Genomic DNA, 15,616 nt, shown 5'->3' on the forward strand with positions numbered 1-15,616 from the left:
TGAATTACATTTACTACCTATCATCATCATCATGAACCAAGTTATATCAAGATAGGCCCACATATTGTACACACACAAAAACTACTAACTTGTCATTCTCGATGGCAGAGACAAAGCTGGTCTGGAGTTGTCCATTGGTGACGAGGTCCGGGGTGATGTGACCCTGAAACACCAGGTCCTCCTTGGCCATCTTTACTAGGATCAGACGCACCAGCTCACCCATGTACATCCCACTGATCATCTTCTCAAACCTACACACACACACACACACACACACACACACAGCAGGCTGTCACACATTTACAACAACACCTGGCTAGATGTGAGTAAATGCTGAGGGTGATAGTTAACAAGCTGAAAATTACACTTTCAACACCACGCCGGATCTATATTGCAGCTGGAGGTTGATATCTTTTCCAGGTGGGATTGGGCAACAGACAGAGAGGACCAGTGTAATAGACAGTATAGTAGAAGTAGAGGGCGGGCCAGTTGTCTGTCTGCCACTCACAGCTGTTTGCCGGGGTTGAGGGAGCCGGCGTCGATATCCTGGTCGAAGTCTGTACGAAGATCTTCCAGAGCGCCGTCGTCCCCAAATGCCCCCCACTCCATGTTAACACACATCCTCCCCTCATCCCCTTCCACCAGCTCCAGGTGACGCATCTCCTCCATGTAGCAGGCGTTGGTGCCAGTGCCTGGGGGGGCAGCAATAGACAACATGGTCATACTGTACTTCTTACTTACCAAGGCCTCATCACGCCATGCGGCATTTAAGGCCTCAAAAAGGCCCCCCTTCTATCTCTTTCTGTGCTGGGCTATTTTAGACACCTCTTTCCAGGCCCAGGTGAGCCCTACATTACACTGGCCTTGAGCTCGGCTCCATACTGTAATTCAAGGATTCTCTCAAATCTGGAAACTAACAGCACTCCATCTGGCCCTCCAGGCTTGGTTACAACAAGAGTATCCCTGCTGTACTTTGTGCCAGCTACATTTTTGGGATGATCAACAAAATAATGTTTATTTTGTTGAACAATAGACACGACATTCTGGGTGGTTTTTTTTCTTTTCCAAATAGTGTTTTAAATAAAATAATTTGTATATTGAGAATGTGTGACTAATCTGATGACGTAAATTGTTTTTCATTTCCAGACTGCATATAGGTTCAGCTTCCCTCAACAACCACACTTCTAGGTTTATAATTGTACTAAACTTACAGATACGTTTCAATGGTAAGCTTTTCTCACCCTAACACCAAAGCACACTTGAACATGTCACAATACAACTAGAGTAGTTCCATTATTTACATACTGATTGAGTCCTACGAATTATGTATGGAATGTGTTCCCAACGGAGGCCTTCAGTGTTCAATATGCAATTACACTCCCATACATATTTACTTGGACAGTGAAGCTAAAACTTTTAATTTGGCTCTACTGTAATTTCCGGACTATTAAGCGCACCTGAATATAAGAATTTATATCCAGAATTTTATTTTTTTTATTTTATTTTGAACATAAATAAGCCGCACGTCTATAAGCCGCAGGTGCCTACCGGTACATTGAAACAAATTAACTTTTCACAGGCTTTAACGAAACACGGCTTGTAACAAAAATAAATAGGCTTTAACGAAACATGGCTTGTAACAAAAATAAATAGGCTTTAACGAAACACGGCTTGTAACAAAAAATAAAAAATTTGCAGTAAACAGTAAGTAGCCTACCAAGAAAGTCATTGGTCACCATCTTCCTCCTCCTGTGCACTGAAACCACTGAAGTCATCTCCTTCAGTGTCGGAGTTGAATAGCCTCAGAATTGCTTCATCCGATATTGGATCATTTTCATTGTCGCTCTCGTCACTGTTTGACCTTAACCTGTTCGGCAATTTCATTGGTCTAATGAAAGCTTCATGCCGCCAAAAAACTGAGCACGTCACAGAATGTGTTTTTTTGGAAGAAAAAAAATTGAAAGCGGGAAAAATCCATATATGAGCCGTGTCATTGTTTAAGCCGCGAGGTTCAAAGCGTGGGAAAAAAGTTGCGGCTTATAGTCAGGAATTTATGGTATACGCCAGCATTTTGAATTTGAGATCAAATGTTTTAAACAGAATGTCACCTTTTTAAGGGTCATTTTATACATGCCTGTTTTAACGTTTAGAAATAAATGCACTTTACATATGTAGTCCGCTCATTTAAAGGTGTCATAAGTATTTGGACAAATTCACTTATAGTGTATTCAATTTAGTCAAAAGATTAGTATTTGGTCCCATATTCCTAGCATGCAATGATATCAAGCTTGTGACTCTACAAACTTGTTGCATGCCTTTAGAATATGTTTTGGTTGTGTTTCAGATTATGTTTTCTGCAAATACAGTACCAGTCAAAAGTTTGGTCACACCTACTCATTCAAGGATTTTCTTTATTTTTACTACTTTCTACATTTTAGAATAATAGTAAACACATCAACACAATGAAATAACACATATGGAATCATGTAGTAAACAAAAAAGGGTTAAACAAATCAAAATACATTTTGTATTCTTGAAAGTAGCCACCCTTTGCCTTGATGACAGCTTTGCACACGCTTGGTATTCTCTCACCCAACATCACCTGGAATGCTTTTCCAACAGTCTTGAAGGAGTTCCCACATATTGTTGGCTGCCTTTCCTTCACTCTATGGGCCAACTCACCCAAACCATCTCAATTGGGTTGAGGTCGGGTGATTGTGGAGGCCAGGTCATCTGATGCAGCACTCCATTACTCTCCTTCTTAGAAAATAGCCCTTACACAGCCTGGAGGTGTGTTGGGTCATTGTCCTGTTGATAAACAAATGATAGTCCCACGAAGCACAAACCAGATGGGATGGCTTATCGCTGCAGAATGCTGTGGTAGCCATGCTGGTTAAGCCTTGAATTGTAAATAAATTACAGACAGTGTCACCAGCAAAACACCCCCATACCATCACACCTCCTCCTCCATGTTTCACAGTGGGAACCACACATGGGGAGATCATCCGTTCACCTACTCTGTGTCTCACAAAGACAGGGCGGTTGGAACCAAAAATCTCAAATTTGGACTCATGAAACCAAAGGAAAGATTTCCACTGGTCTAATGTCCATTGCTCTTGTTTCTTGGCCCAAGCAAGTCTCTTCTTCTTATTGGTGTCCTTTAATTGTGGTTTCTTTGCAGCAATTTGACCATGAAGGTCTGATTCAAGCAGTCTCCTCTGAACAGTTGATGTTGAGATGTGTCTCATACTTGAACTATATGAAGCATTTATTTGGGCTGCAATCTAAGGTGCAGTTAACGCTAATTAACTTATCCTCTGCAGCATAAGTAACTCTGGGTCTTCCTTTCCTGTGGCGGTCCTCATGAGAGCCAATTTCATCATAGCGCTTGATGGTTGTTGCGACTGCACTTGAATAGACTTTCAAAGTTCTTGAAATGTTCTGCATTGACTGAACTTCATGTCTTAAAGTAATAATGTACTGTCGTTTTTCTTTGCATATTTGAGCTGTTCTTGCTATAATATTGACTTGGTCTTTTACCAAATAGGGCTATTTTCTGTATACCTCCCCTACCCTGTCACAACACAACTGATTGGCTCAAACAGATTAAGAAGCAAATAAATTCCACAAATTAACAAGGCACACCTGTTAATTGAAATACACTGCTCAAAAAAATAAAGGGAACACTTAAACAACACAATGTTACTCCAAGTCAATCACACTTCTGTGAAATCAAACTGTCCACTTAGGAAGCAACAGTGATTGACAATACATTTCACATGCTGTTGTGCAAATGGAATAGACAACAGGTGGAAATTATAGGCAATTAGCAAGACACCCCCAATAAAGGAGTGGTTCTGCAGGTGGGAACCACAGACCACTTCTCAGTTCCTATGCTTCCTGGCTGATGTTTTGGTCACTTTTGAATGCTGGTGGTGCTTTCACTCTAGTGGTAGCATGAGACGGAGTCTACAACCCACACAAGTGGCTCAGGTAGTGCAGCTCATCCAGGATGGCACATCAATGCGAGCTGTGGCAAGAAGGTTTGCTGTGTCTGTCAGTGTAGTGTCCAGAGCATGGAAGCGCTACCAGGAGACAGGCCAGTACATCAGGAGACGTGGAGGAGGCCGTAGGAGGGCAACAACCCAGCAGCAGGACCGCTACCTCCGCCTGTGCAAGGAGGAGCAGGAGGATCACTGCCAGAGCCCTGCAAAATGACCTCCAGCAGGCCACAAATGTGCACGTGTCTGCTCAAACGGTCAGAAACAGAGGGCCCGAAGAGGGCCCGACGTCCACAGGTGGGGGTTGTGCTTTCAGCCCAACACCGTGCAGGACGTTTGCAGGACGTTTGGCATTTGCCAGAGAACACCAAGATTGGCAAATTCGCCACTGGCGCCCTGTGCTCTTCACAGATGAAAGCAGGTTCACACTGAGCACATGTGACAGACGTGACAGAGTCTGGAGACGCCGTGGAGAACGTTCTGCTGCCTGCAACATCCTCCAGCATGACCGGTTTGGCGGTGGGTCAGTCATGGTGTGGGGTGGCATTTCTTTGGGGGGCCGCACAGCCCTCCATGTGCTCGCCAGAGGTAGCCTGACTGCCATTAGGTACCGAGATGAGATCCTCAGACCCCTTGTGAGAGCATATTCTGGTGCGGTTGGCCCTGTGTTCCTCCTAATGCAAGACAATGCTAGACCTTATGCGGCTGGAGTGTGTCAGCAGTTCCTGCAAGAGGAAGGCATTGATGCTACGGACTGGCCCGCCCGTTCCCCAGACCTGAATCCAATTGAGCACATCTGGGACATCATGTCTCGCTCCATCCACCAACGCCACGTTGCACCACAGACTGTCCAGGAGTTGGCGGATGCTTTAGTCCAGGTCTGGGAGGAGATCCCTCAGGAGACCATCCGCCACCTCATCAGGAGCATGCCCAGGCGTTGTAGGGAGGTCATACAGGCACGTGGAGGCCACACACACTACTGAGCCTCATTTTGACTTGTTTTAAGGACATTACATCAAAGTTGGATCAGCCTGTAGTGTGGTTTTCCACTTTAATTTTGAGTGTGACTCCAAATCCAGACCTCCATGGGTTGATAAATTGGATTTCCATTGATTATTTTTGTGTGATTTTGTTGTCAGCACATTCAACTATGTAAAGAAAAAAGTATTTAATAAGATTATTTCTTTCATTCAGATCTAGGAAGTGTGGTTTAAGTGTTCCCTTTATTTTTTTGAGCAGTATATATTCCCGATGACTACCTCATGAAGCTGGTTGAGAGAATGCCAAGAGTGTGTAAATATGTCATTAAGGCAAAGGGTAGCTACTTTGATGAATCTACAATGTAGAAAATAGTAAAAGTAACGAAAAACCCTTGAATGAGTAGGTGTCCAAACTTTTGACTGGTACTGTATGTGACGTAATACGCAATTTCCGGAGACCACTTTTGGCTCATGAGTGCTACTTTCAGAACTACTGGATTAAAAGTATATAAAAGTACTGGACAATCTCTTTAATGTGGGTGCTACCATGATTATGGAAAATCATGAATGAATCCAGAATAATGATGACTGAGAAAGTTCACTGTCCAAATAAATACATTGGGGATTTGTATATGGCAAGAACATACGGAGTGAGAAGATTGGGAGCAAGAACATTGAGTCCAATTGATTAGGCCTGTGTGTGGACTGTATCGATTAAGGGCTCAGTACCTTGTACCTCACTCAAAACATTGGAAGTGTGCCATAGGGTTGGGCGATCTCAACCTTTGTCCTATTGTGATGATGTACTCATTAAATATTGTGATATATACTATATCTAGAAAAGTATGTGCACACCTTCATATTAGTGGATTTGGCTATTTCAGCTACACCCAGGTGTATAAAAATCGTGCCACAGCCATGCAATCTCCATAGACAAACATAGACAAACATTGGCAGAAGAATGGCCTTACTGAAGAGACCAGTGACTTTCAACGTGGCCCCGTCATAGGATGCCACCTTTCCAACAAGTTAGTTTGTCAAATTTCTGCCCTGCTAGAGCTGCCCAGGTAAACTGTAAGTGCGGTTATTGTGAAGTCGAAACATCTAGGAGCATCAATGGCTGAGCCGCGAAGTGGTAGGCCAGACAAGCTCAAAGAACGGGACCGCTGAGTGCTGAAGCGCGTAAAAATCGTCTGTCCTCAGTTGCAACACTCACTACCAAGTTCCAAACTGCCTCAGGAAGCAACGTCAGCCCAAGAACAGTTTGTCGGAAGCTTCATGAAATGGGTTTCCATGGCCGAGCAGCCGCACACAAGCGTCGGCTGGAGACATAAAGCTCGCCGCCATTGGGTCTCTGGAGCAGTGGAAACGTGATCTCGGGAATGATGAATCATGCTTCACCATCTGGCAGTCCAATGGACGAATCTGGGTTTGGCGGATGCCAGGAGAACGCTACCTGCCCCAATGCAAATTGAGAATTGTAAAGTTTGGTGGAGGAGGAATAATGGTCTGGGGCGGTTTTTCATGGTCGGGCTAGGCCCCTTTCTTCTAGTGAAGGGAAATCTTAACTCTACAGCATACAATGACACTCTCGACGATTCTGTGCATCTATCTTTGTGGCAACAGTTTGGGGAAGGCCCTTTCCTGTTTCAGCATGACAAGGCCTACAAACCTGACTCAGTTACACCAGCTCTGTCAGGAGGAATGGGCCAAAATTCACCCAACTTACTGTGGGAAGCATGTGGAAGGCTACCCAAAATGTTTGACCCAAGTTAAACAATTTAAAGGCAATGCTAACAAATACTATTTGAGTGTATGTAAACTTCTAACCCACTGGGAATGTGATGAAGAAATAAAAGCTGAAATAAATCATTCTCTCTACTATTATTCTGACATTTCACATTTTTTAAATAAAGTGGTGATCCTAACTGAGCTAAGACAGGGCATTTTTACTAGGATTAAATGTCAGGAATTGTGAAAAACTGAGTTTAAATGTATTTGGCTAAGGTGTGTGTAAACTCCCGACTTCAACTGTGTATATATATTTTTTTTAACTTTATTTATAGATTTTCAGATATAACAACAAAAACAGTACAACCCTAACCCCTAATTCTCCCATCCATCCGTTCTCTCTGTCCCACCCTCCAGTCCCAAACCAACCCACCCACCAAGGCATCTATAAAAGTAAGTTAAATAAGAAAGAAAAACAGAAACAAACAGTAATAGAAACAATAACTATGGAGAAAAAAAGTTCAATAAAAACTCTTATCAGCACAAATGGCCACTAGAGCAGACATGACTGCTTATGCAAGTTACTCTAAGTAAAAGACAGGCTCTCCATGTATTGTATTAATGGGGACTAGGTCAAACCTTTGTCGGGACCCATGCACAGTGTACCTAACCTTCTCCAGAGGCAGAGATGACATCACCTCCTTAATACACTGCATCAAGGTAGGCGGCTTTGCAGACTTCCAGTGAAAGAGGATGCGTGGTAGCATTCTGGTCTAGAGGAAGTACACCAAAAATGTCAGTGACCGGGTTGGGGATAACAGTTGTATTACACATATGTGAGAATGCCTCAGAAATGGGGTCCCAGAGGCCACTCAAAGATTGGCATGACCAAAACATGTGTCCCACAGTCACTGGACACTTGGGGTCAACATTTGCCAATCTGTCATTTGAGTAATGGAGTCGTAGCAAAACCTTAAACTGAATAAGCCCATGCCTTATGCAAAATGATGTGTGGATACACTCAATACTTTGTTGCCATATATCATTGGGTAGCTCGCCACCTATGTCTTGCTCCCATGCAGATTTTGTATTGCAAAGGAAGACAGATTAATGTTCTGTATTATGTCATTTAATCTGGAGATTGTGCCCTTCAGATAAGGGTTAAGATCTAAGCACCTCTCGACTGGACACTTAGTGGGCTCGAGTGGAAATGAAGGGAAATGTTTTTTGGCAAAGCTGCGAGTTTGCAGGTATCTAAAAAAGTGGGTATTGGGAATATTATGGTCAACCGCCAGAGTATCAAATGAGACAAATGAATTATCAACAAATAGGTCACCAGCAAAACACCAGACTGTTCCTATGCCAGCACTGGAATGCCGTGTCAATCTGTGACGCTGGGAAGAGATGATTAGATGTTAATGGGGAGAAGCCGTTTGCTTGTTTAAGGCTAAAGTGACTTCGGTATTGGGACAAGATTTTAAGGGAGTTCTTAACAATGGGGTTCAAAACATGGGCGCCAAGATTCATGGGCATTGGGGAGCACAGGAGCGAGGCTGGAGAAGTTGGAAGGTTGACTGTAACTCCATGATGGCCCAAGTTGGGCCATGCTTGTTTTGAAATGTAGAAACCCAATAAACACATTTAGATATATTTGCTGACCAGTAGTAGTGTAACAAATTGGGAAGGCCCAGCCCACCTGCGGACTTATGTCTCCCTAGATATACCTTTCTCATTGGTGGATTTGACTTATTCCAAATTAAATTGAAAATGTAGCTGTCCAGTTGTTTGAACATCGACTTTGGCAGAAAAATGGGGATCATTTAGAATAAGTACAAAGACCTAGGTAGTACAGTCATCTTAACAGAATTATTGCGACCTGTTAATTAAATGGGAAGAGACGACCACTTTATGAAATCCTGCTCAGTGCGCTCCAGGAATGTTTTGAAGATATGTTTAAACAGAGCCTTAAATGAGTGTGTGACCTTTATCCCCAAATAAGTAAAGAGCTGATGCTCCACCATAAATGGGAAATTGGCATACCCAATTCCTTCTGTTAACTGATTGATGGGGAGGAGCACACTTTTTGTTAGGTTTAACCCCTGTGCGGCCATCCAGCAAAAAATCCTATCGCCATTAGCATAACAAAATGTAATACTTTTTTTTTTCAATTTTATTTTTCAAATTATATCGTTTTATAGATACACCTCTCCTGAATCGAACCACGTTGTCCGATTTCAAAAAGGCTTTACAGCAAAAGCAAAACATTAGATTATGTTAGAGGAGTATATCGTAAAAGTAGCCACATAGCCATTTTCCGACCAACCACATGCATCACAAATAACCAAAAAACAGCTAAATGCAGCACTAACCTTTGACAATCTTCATCAGATGACACACCTAGGACATCATGTTACACAATACATGCATTCTTTTGTTCGATAAAGTTCATATTTATATATAAAAACAGCATTTTACATCGGTGCGTAACGTTGACTAACTATTTTCCCTGAAATGCATCCGATGAAACAGCGCTACAATTTACTAAATTACTATTCGAAAACATTTTTTAAATGTAATATTGTCATTCTAAGATTTATAGATGAATATCTCTTGAAAGCACCTGTAATGCCAGATTTAAAAATAACTTTACTGGGTAATCACACTTTGCGATAAAAGGGGATGCGATACTCAGAACAATAGGCTAGCAATACAGGTCAGTGCCATCTTGGAACAATCGCATATCAAATCTAGTCTTGTATACTATTGTCAATAATCCCTTACCTTTGATTATCTTCATCCTTAGGCACTTCCAGGAATCCCAGGTCCACAACAAATGTATTTTCGTTCGAAAAAGTTCATCCTTTATGTTCCATTAGCTTGTTGTTATTAGCGCGTTCTGAAGGCTGCACCAAAAGTCCGACGTGCGCGGGGCTACTCTTTCAACAAAATGCATTTTTTTCTTATTTAGGTTCATTCAAACATGTCAAACGTTGTATAACATAAATCTTTAGGGCCTTTTTCAACCAGAGCTCCAATAAGATTCAAGGGGGACGATTGCATTGTCTTTATAAACGTTTCGAAAGGGGAGGGTAGCCAGAGGCGCCGGCGTCATAATGGTGATGGCCCTCTCCGTGTGACCACGTTCCACAGCGTGTCATTCTGTCAGTTTTCACAGTAGGAGACTCAAATCACTTTGTAAAGACTGGGGACATCTAGTGGAAGCAATAGGAAGTGCTCAATGAACCATAGCTCATGGTGTGATTAATAGGCAACGTGATGAAGTTGAGTTCGCAATTCAGAATTCCACTTCCTGTTTCGATCTGTCTCTGGGTTTTGACTGGCATATGAGTTCTGTTATACTCACAGACACCATTCAAACAGTTTTAGAAACTTTAGGGTGTTTTCTATCCACAAGTATTAATTATGTGCATATCCTAGCTTCTGAGTTTGAGTAGTAGGCCGGTTAAAATGGGCACACATTTTTTTCAAAATGCGCTGTGGTGCCCCCTATCCTAGGCGACCGTCAAGAGGTTAACTTGTAACCAGAGAATGCCCCAAAACCTTGTAGCATGTCTAAGAGATAGGGCATAGACTCCAGAGGGTTAGAGATGTATAAAAGTAGATTGTCTGCATATAAAGATAACTTGTGAGTCATGTGGCCCCTCAATATTCCCTTAATCCTCTCCTCCGCCCGCAGGGCGATAGCAAGAGGCTCAATAGCCATATCAAATAGGAAAGGGGATAAACAGAAACCCTGCCTGGCCGCCCTGCGAAGAGGGAAGTAGCTGGAGGTAACATTGTTGGTGCGAACAGAAGTCACTGGGGACGAGTACAACATCTTAATCCAGGAAAGGAATGACGGGCCAAACCCAAATCTCTCTAGTACTGTAAATAGATATTCCAACTCAACCCGGTCGAAAGCCTTCTCAGCATCAAGAGAGATGACAACCTCTGGCTGTAGAGTTGAGAGGGCAGAATAGAGAACATTAAATAGCCGGCGCATATTATAGAATGATTGCCTACCTGAGAGAAATCCGGTTTGGTCAGAGTGAATTATTTTAGGCATCACTGTCTCTAAACGGCACAAGAGGACCGTAGTGAGAATTGTATAACTGCAGCACAAAAAGCTTATAGGGCGGTATGAGCCACAGTCTAGGGGATTCTTGTCTTTTTTAAGCAAAACCGAAATAGTCGCCTGGGTAAGTGTCTGTGGCAGTTTCTGACTAGAAAGGATTTCATTGTACATTGAACTGAGAATAGGGGATAATTGAGAGGAGAATGCTTTATAAAATTCAATAGGGAAGCCATCAGGCCCAGGGACTTTACAGCTCTGCATGGACTGGATTGCCAGAGTAGCTTCATCATCACTTATTGAGGCATCCATGTTGGTTTGTTCATCTGAATTGAGGCGGGGGGGATGTCCAGATTGTCTGGAAATGCATGCATACGAGATGTGTCAGGAAGAGCCTCTGACGAGTAAAGAGCAGAATATAATTTCTTAAATTGATTGTTGATTTCTTTGGGATTGGTAGAAGTTAAATCAGCTGCAACACAGATTTCAGGTATGGTGCTGCAAGCAGCGGATTGTCGAAGCTGGTGAGATAACAACTTGCCAGCTTTCTCTCCGTGTTCATAGAATTTTTGCCTCGACTTCAACAGAAGCTGCTCCGTTTGTTTGGTGGAAAGATTGTCAAAGATTTCAGGAGTCGGAGAAGAGGCATATCTATTGTCCACATCTAGCATGAGTTGAGATAGCTCCGATAAGCGTTTGGTGCGTTGTTTGTTGTCATACGGTGTGTATGAAATCATTTGGCCCCTTGGATATGCTTTAAATGACTCCCACACAGTAGAGTGAGACACGTCAGGGGTACAGTTGATCTGTAAAAAGACATCAATGTAAGTTGATATGTATTTTTTAAAAGGCACTACAGGATAGTAGTAGTGGGTCAAGTCGTCACGGGTGTTGTGACACAGGACTGTCCGGAAAGCAGATATCTAGCTGGACAGGGCTATGGTCTTGAGATAACGATGCTGTGATATTTGCTATTAGTTACAAAAGGAAGAATTCTATTGTCCAGCAGGAAAAAGTCAATCCTAGAATATGAGGGGTGGACTGTAGAAAAAAAGGAGTACTGTTAAGCAGTGGGACTGCTCCTCCTCCATGGATCAGACAAATTATAGGATTCTAAAAATGAGTTGATTACTGCACCTGATTTTAAAAGTACATTGTTGGGCTTCGGTCTGGATCTGTCTAGACTTGGATGCAATACACAATTTAAATCTCCGCCCAATATCAAATATCCTCTCTTTAGTTTGTCATGCTTGCTGGACCGGAGATGGGTCTCTTGGAGGAAAACAATGTCCGGACTTAAGGACTTAAAATGACCATACACTCGGCAACGCTTGACCACCTGGTTAATTCCGTTCACGTTCCAGCTGATAAAGCATGTGGAGCCTAGAGTACGTGTATTAGGCATAGTCATAGTAATCAGAAATGAATGTTAGTACAATCACATGGCCAGTGTCCTGAAAAAGGTCAGAGAAATAGAATATAAAGAAAGAAGAAAAAAAAGAGCTAAGAACAACAAAATACCCAGAAGAAAACCTTGGATCCCTATGCTGGGCTTCCCCCTGTTGGATGGCTGCATCTACCTCTCCTAGACTAGAGAAAAATGCTACCATGTTAAACTGAACCTCAGTAGAGCTCTATCCAGGGAGAACACAATCAAGTTTACACCTAGGGAAGAGATTCTGAAGGGAACAACCTTAGTTATTTAAGATATACTATGCAATATGCATATTTGAAGGATAGTAAAACAATATATGAAAGAGAAGGAATAGGTTCCCCCCTCCCCCCGACAAACCCCATCCACTTGAGATGACTTAAAACATAAATAAATATTATATACATATACACATACATACATACAGTTGAAGTCTGAAGTTTACATTCACTTAGGTTGGAGTCATTAAAACTCGTTTTTCAACCACTCCACACATTTCTTGTTAACAAACTATAGTTTTGGCAAGTTGGTTAGGACATCTACCGTAATTTCCGGACTATTAAGCGCACCTGAATATAAGCCACACCCACTGAATTTAAAAAAATATTATTTTGAACATAAATAAGCCGCACATGTCTATAAGCCACAGGTGCCTACCGGTACATTGAAACAAATGAACTTTACACAGGCTTTAACGAAACACGGCTTGTAAAAAAAAAAAATAGGCTTTAACGAAACACGGCTTGTAACAAAAATAAATAGGCTTTAACGAAACACGGCTTGTAACAAAAATAAAACATTTGCAGTAATCTTTAGTTGTCTTTTTGCACTGAGTCAATTCCTCACGCTGCTGTTTCCAACGTCTTATCATCGACTCATTAAGACCAAGCTCCCGTGCAGCAGCTCTATTTCCTTTTCCAACAGCCAGATCAATCGCCTTCAACTTGAAAGCTGCATCATATGCATTCCTCCGTGTCTTTGCCATGATGAGGGTGACAAAATGACTACAGTAATCAGAATGATGGGAAGTTTGAGAGCGCTTGATTTAATCTAAACAGTAAACTAAAAAGTTGTTTGACCTTAACCCGTTCGGCAATTTCATTGGTCTAATGAAAGCTTCATGCCGCCAAAAAACTGAGCACGTCACAGAATGTGTTTGTTTGGAGAGAAAAAAATTGAAAGCGTGAAAAATCCATATATTAGCCGCGTCATTGTTTAAACCTCGAGGTTCAAAGCCTGGGAAAAAGTTGCGGCTTATAGTCCGGAATTTACGGTACTTTGTGCATGATACAAGTATTTTTTCCAACAATTGTTTACAGACAGATTATTTCACGTATAATTCACTGTATCTCAATTCCGGTGGGTCAGAAATTTACATACACTAAGTTGACTGTGCCTTTAAACAGCTTGGAAAATTCCAGAAAATGATGTCATGGCTTTAGAAGCTTCTGAAAGGCTAACTGACATAATTTGAGTCAATTGGAGGTGTACCTGTGGATGTATTTCAAGGCCTACCTTCAAACTCAGTGCCTCTTTGCTTGACATCATGGGAAAATAAAACAAAGTCAGCTAAGACCTCAGAAAAAAATTGTAGACCTCCACAAGTCTGGTTCATCCTTGGGAGCAATTTTCAAATGCCTGAAGGTACCACATTCATCTGTACAAACAATAGTACACAAGTATAAACACCATTGGAACACGTAGCCGTCATACCGCTCAGGAAGGAGAGGCGTTCTGTCTCCTAGAGATGAACGTACTTTGGTGCAAAAAGTGCAAATCAATCCCAGAACAACAGCAAAGGACCTTGTGAAGATGCTGGAGGAAACTGGTACAAAAGTATCTATAGCCACAGTAAAATTTGTCCTATATCGACAACCTGAAAGGCCGCTCAGAAAGGAAGAAGCCACTGCTCCAAAACCGCCATAAAAAAGCCAGACTACAGTTTGAAACTGCACATGGGACAAAGATCGTACATTTTACTGTGGCTATAGATACTTTTGTACCAGTTTCCTCCAGCATCTTCACAAGGTTCTTTGCTGTTGTTCTGGGATTGATTTGCACTATTTGCATGAAAGAAAAATAGAACTGTTTGGCCATAATTACCATCTTTATGTTTGGAGGAAAAAGGGGGAGGCTTGCAAGCCAAAGAACACCATGAAGCACGGGGGTGGCAGCATCATGTTGTGGGGGTGCTTTGCTGCAGGAGGGACTGGTGCACTTCACAAAATAGATGACTTCATGAGGCAGGAAAATTATGTGGATATATTGAAGCGACATCAGTCAGGAAGTTAAAGCTTGGTCGCAAATGGGTCTTCCAAATGGACAATGACCCCAAGCATACTTTCCAAAGAAGGTGGCAAAATGGCTTAAGGACAACAAAGTCAAGGTATTTGAGTGGCCATCACAAAGCCCTGACCTCAAGCCTATAGAAAATGTGTGGGCAGAACTGAAAAGGCGTGTGCGAGCAAGGCCTACAAACCTGACTCAGTTACACCAGCTCTGTCAGGAGGAATGGGACAAAATTCACCCAACATATTGTGGGAAGCTTGTGGAGGCTACCCGAAACGTTTGACCCAAGTTAAACAATTTAAAGGTAATGCTACCAAATACTAATTGAGTGTATGTAAACTTCTGACCCACTGGGAATTTGATGAAAGATATAAAAGCTGAAATAAATCATTCGCCCAACTATTATTCTGACATTTCACATTCTTAAAATTAAGTGGTGTTTCTAACCGACCTAAGACAGGGAATTTGTACTTGGAGTAAATGTCAGGATTTGTGAAAAACTGAGTTTAAATGCATTTGGCTAAGGTATATGCAAACTTCCGACTTCAACTGTACCTTCACGTATCTGAAATGACATGATCATTGATGTTTACTGATCATGAAAAGCATAAAGTTATTTGCTGTACAACTCTGATGATAGGGCTAAATGTGCGCAATTGTTTTGCATGGAATAATTAAACATTTGTAGTTCTGACTATGCTCAATAGGTGATGATATTAAAACAAATAGTTATAACATTTATTTCACAATCCCTTGAAAACGTTATGTTGTTGTCAATGGTTTTAGCAGAGCTGGGGGTTTCGTTTCTGTCTGTAATGAAGCCCTTTTGTGGGGAAAAATGTATTTGGATTGGCTGGGCTTGGCTCATCAGTAGGTGGTCCTCGCTCCCATGTGGGTGGGCCTATGCCCTCCCAGGTCCCTGCCCAGTCATGTGAAATCCATAGACCAGGGCCTAATTCATTTATTTCAATTAACTGATTTCCTTACATGAACTGTAACTCAGTAAAATCTTTGAAATTGTTGCATGTTGCGTTTATATTGTTGTTCAGTATAGTTTTTATGACATGCGCCCCATAAAAATACACACTTTAATCTACACAGGTTTCACACA

General features: G+C 42.0%; 1 protein-coding gene across 2 annotated transcripts in view; it reads right to left on the reverse strand.

Moving 5' to 3' along the window:
- Positions 1-15,616, reverse strand: part of LOC106580495 (hexokinase-2) — a 100,693-nt gene that overhangs the window by 40,159 nt on the left and 44,918 nt on the right. Inside the window, exons 7-8 of one of the 2 annotated variants that reach the window (XM_014161633.3) lie at positions 509-692; positions 90-251 (exon numbers count right to left, since the gene is read on the reverse strand). In XM_014161633.3, the coding sequence (XP_014017108.3) occupies positions 90-251; positions 509-692 (346 nt within the window). Of the gene's footprint in view, positions 1-89; positions 252-365; positions 464-508; positions 693-15,616 lie in introns of those variants that run through there. The other variant, XM_014161634.3, reaches the window with a different exon arrangement.

Source organism: Salmo salar, chromosome 20, assembly GCF_965601325.2.
Source record: "Salmo salar chromosome 20, fSalSal1, whole genome shotgun sequence".
Taxonomy (NCBI): Eukaryota; Metazoa; Chordata; class Actinopteri; order Salmoniformes; family Salmonidae; genus Salmo; species Salmo salar.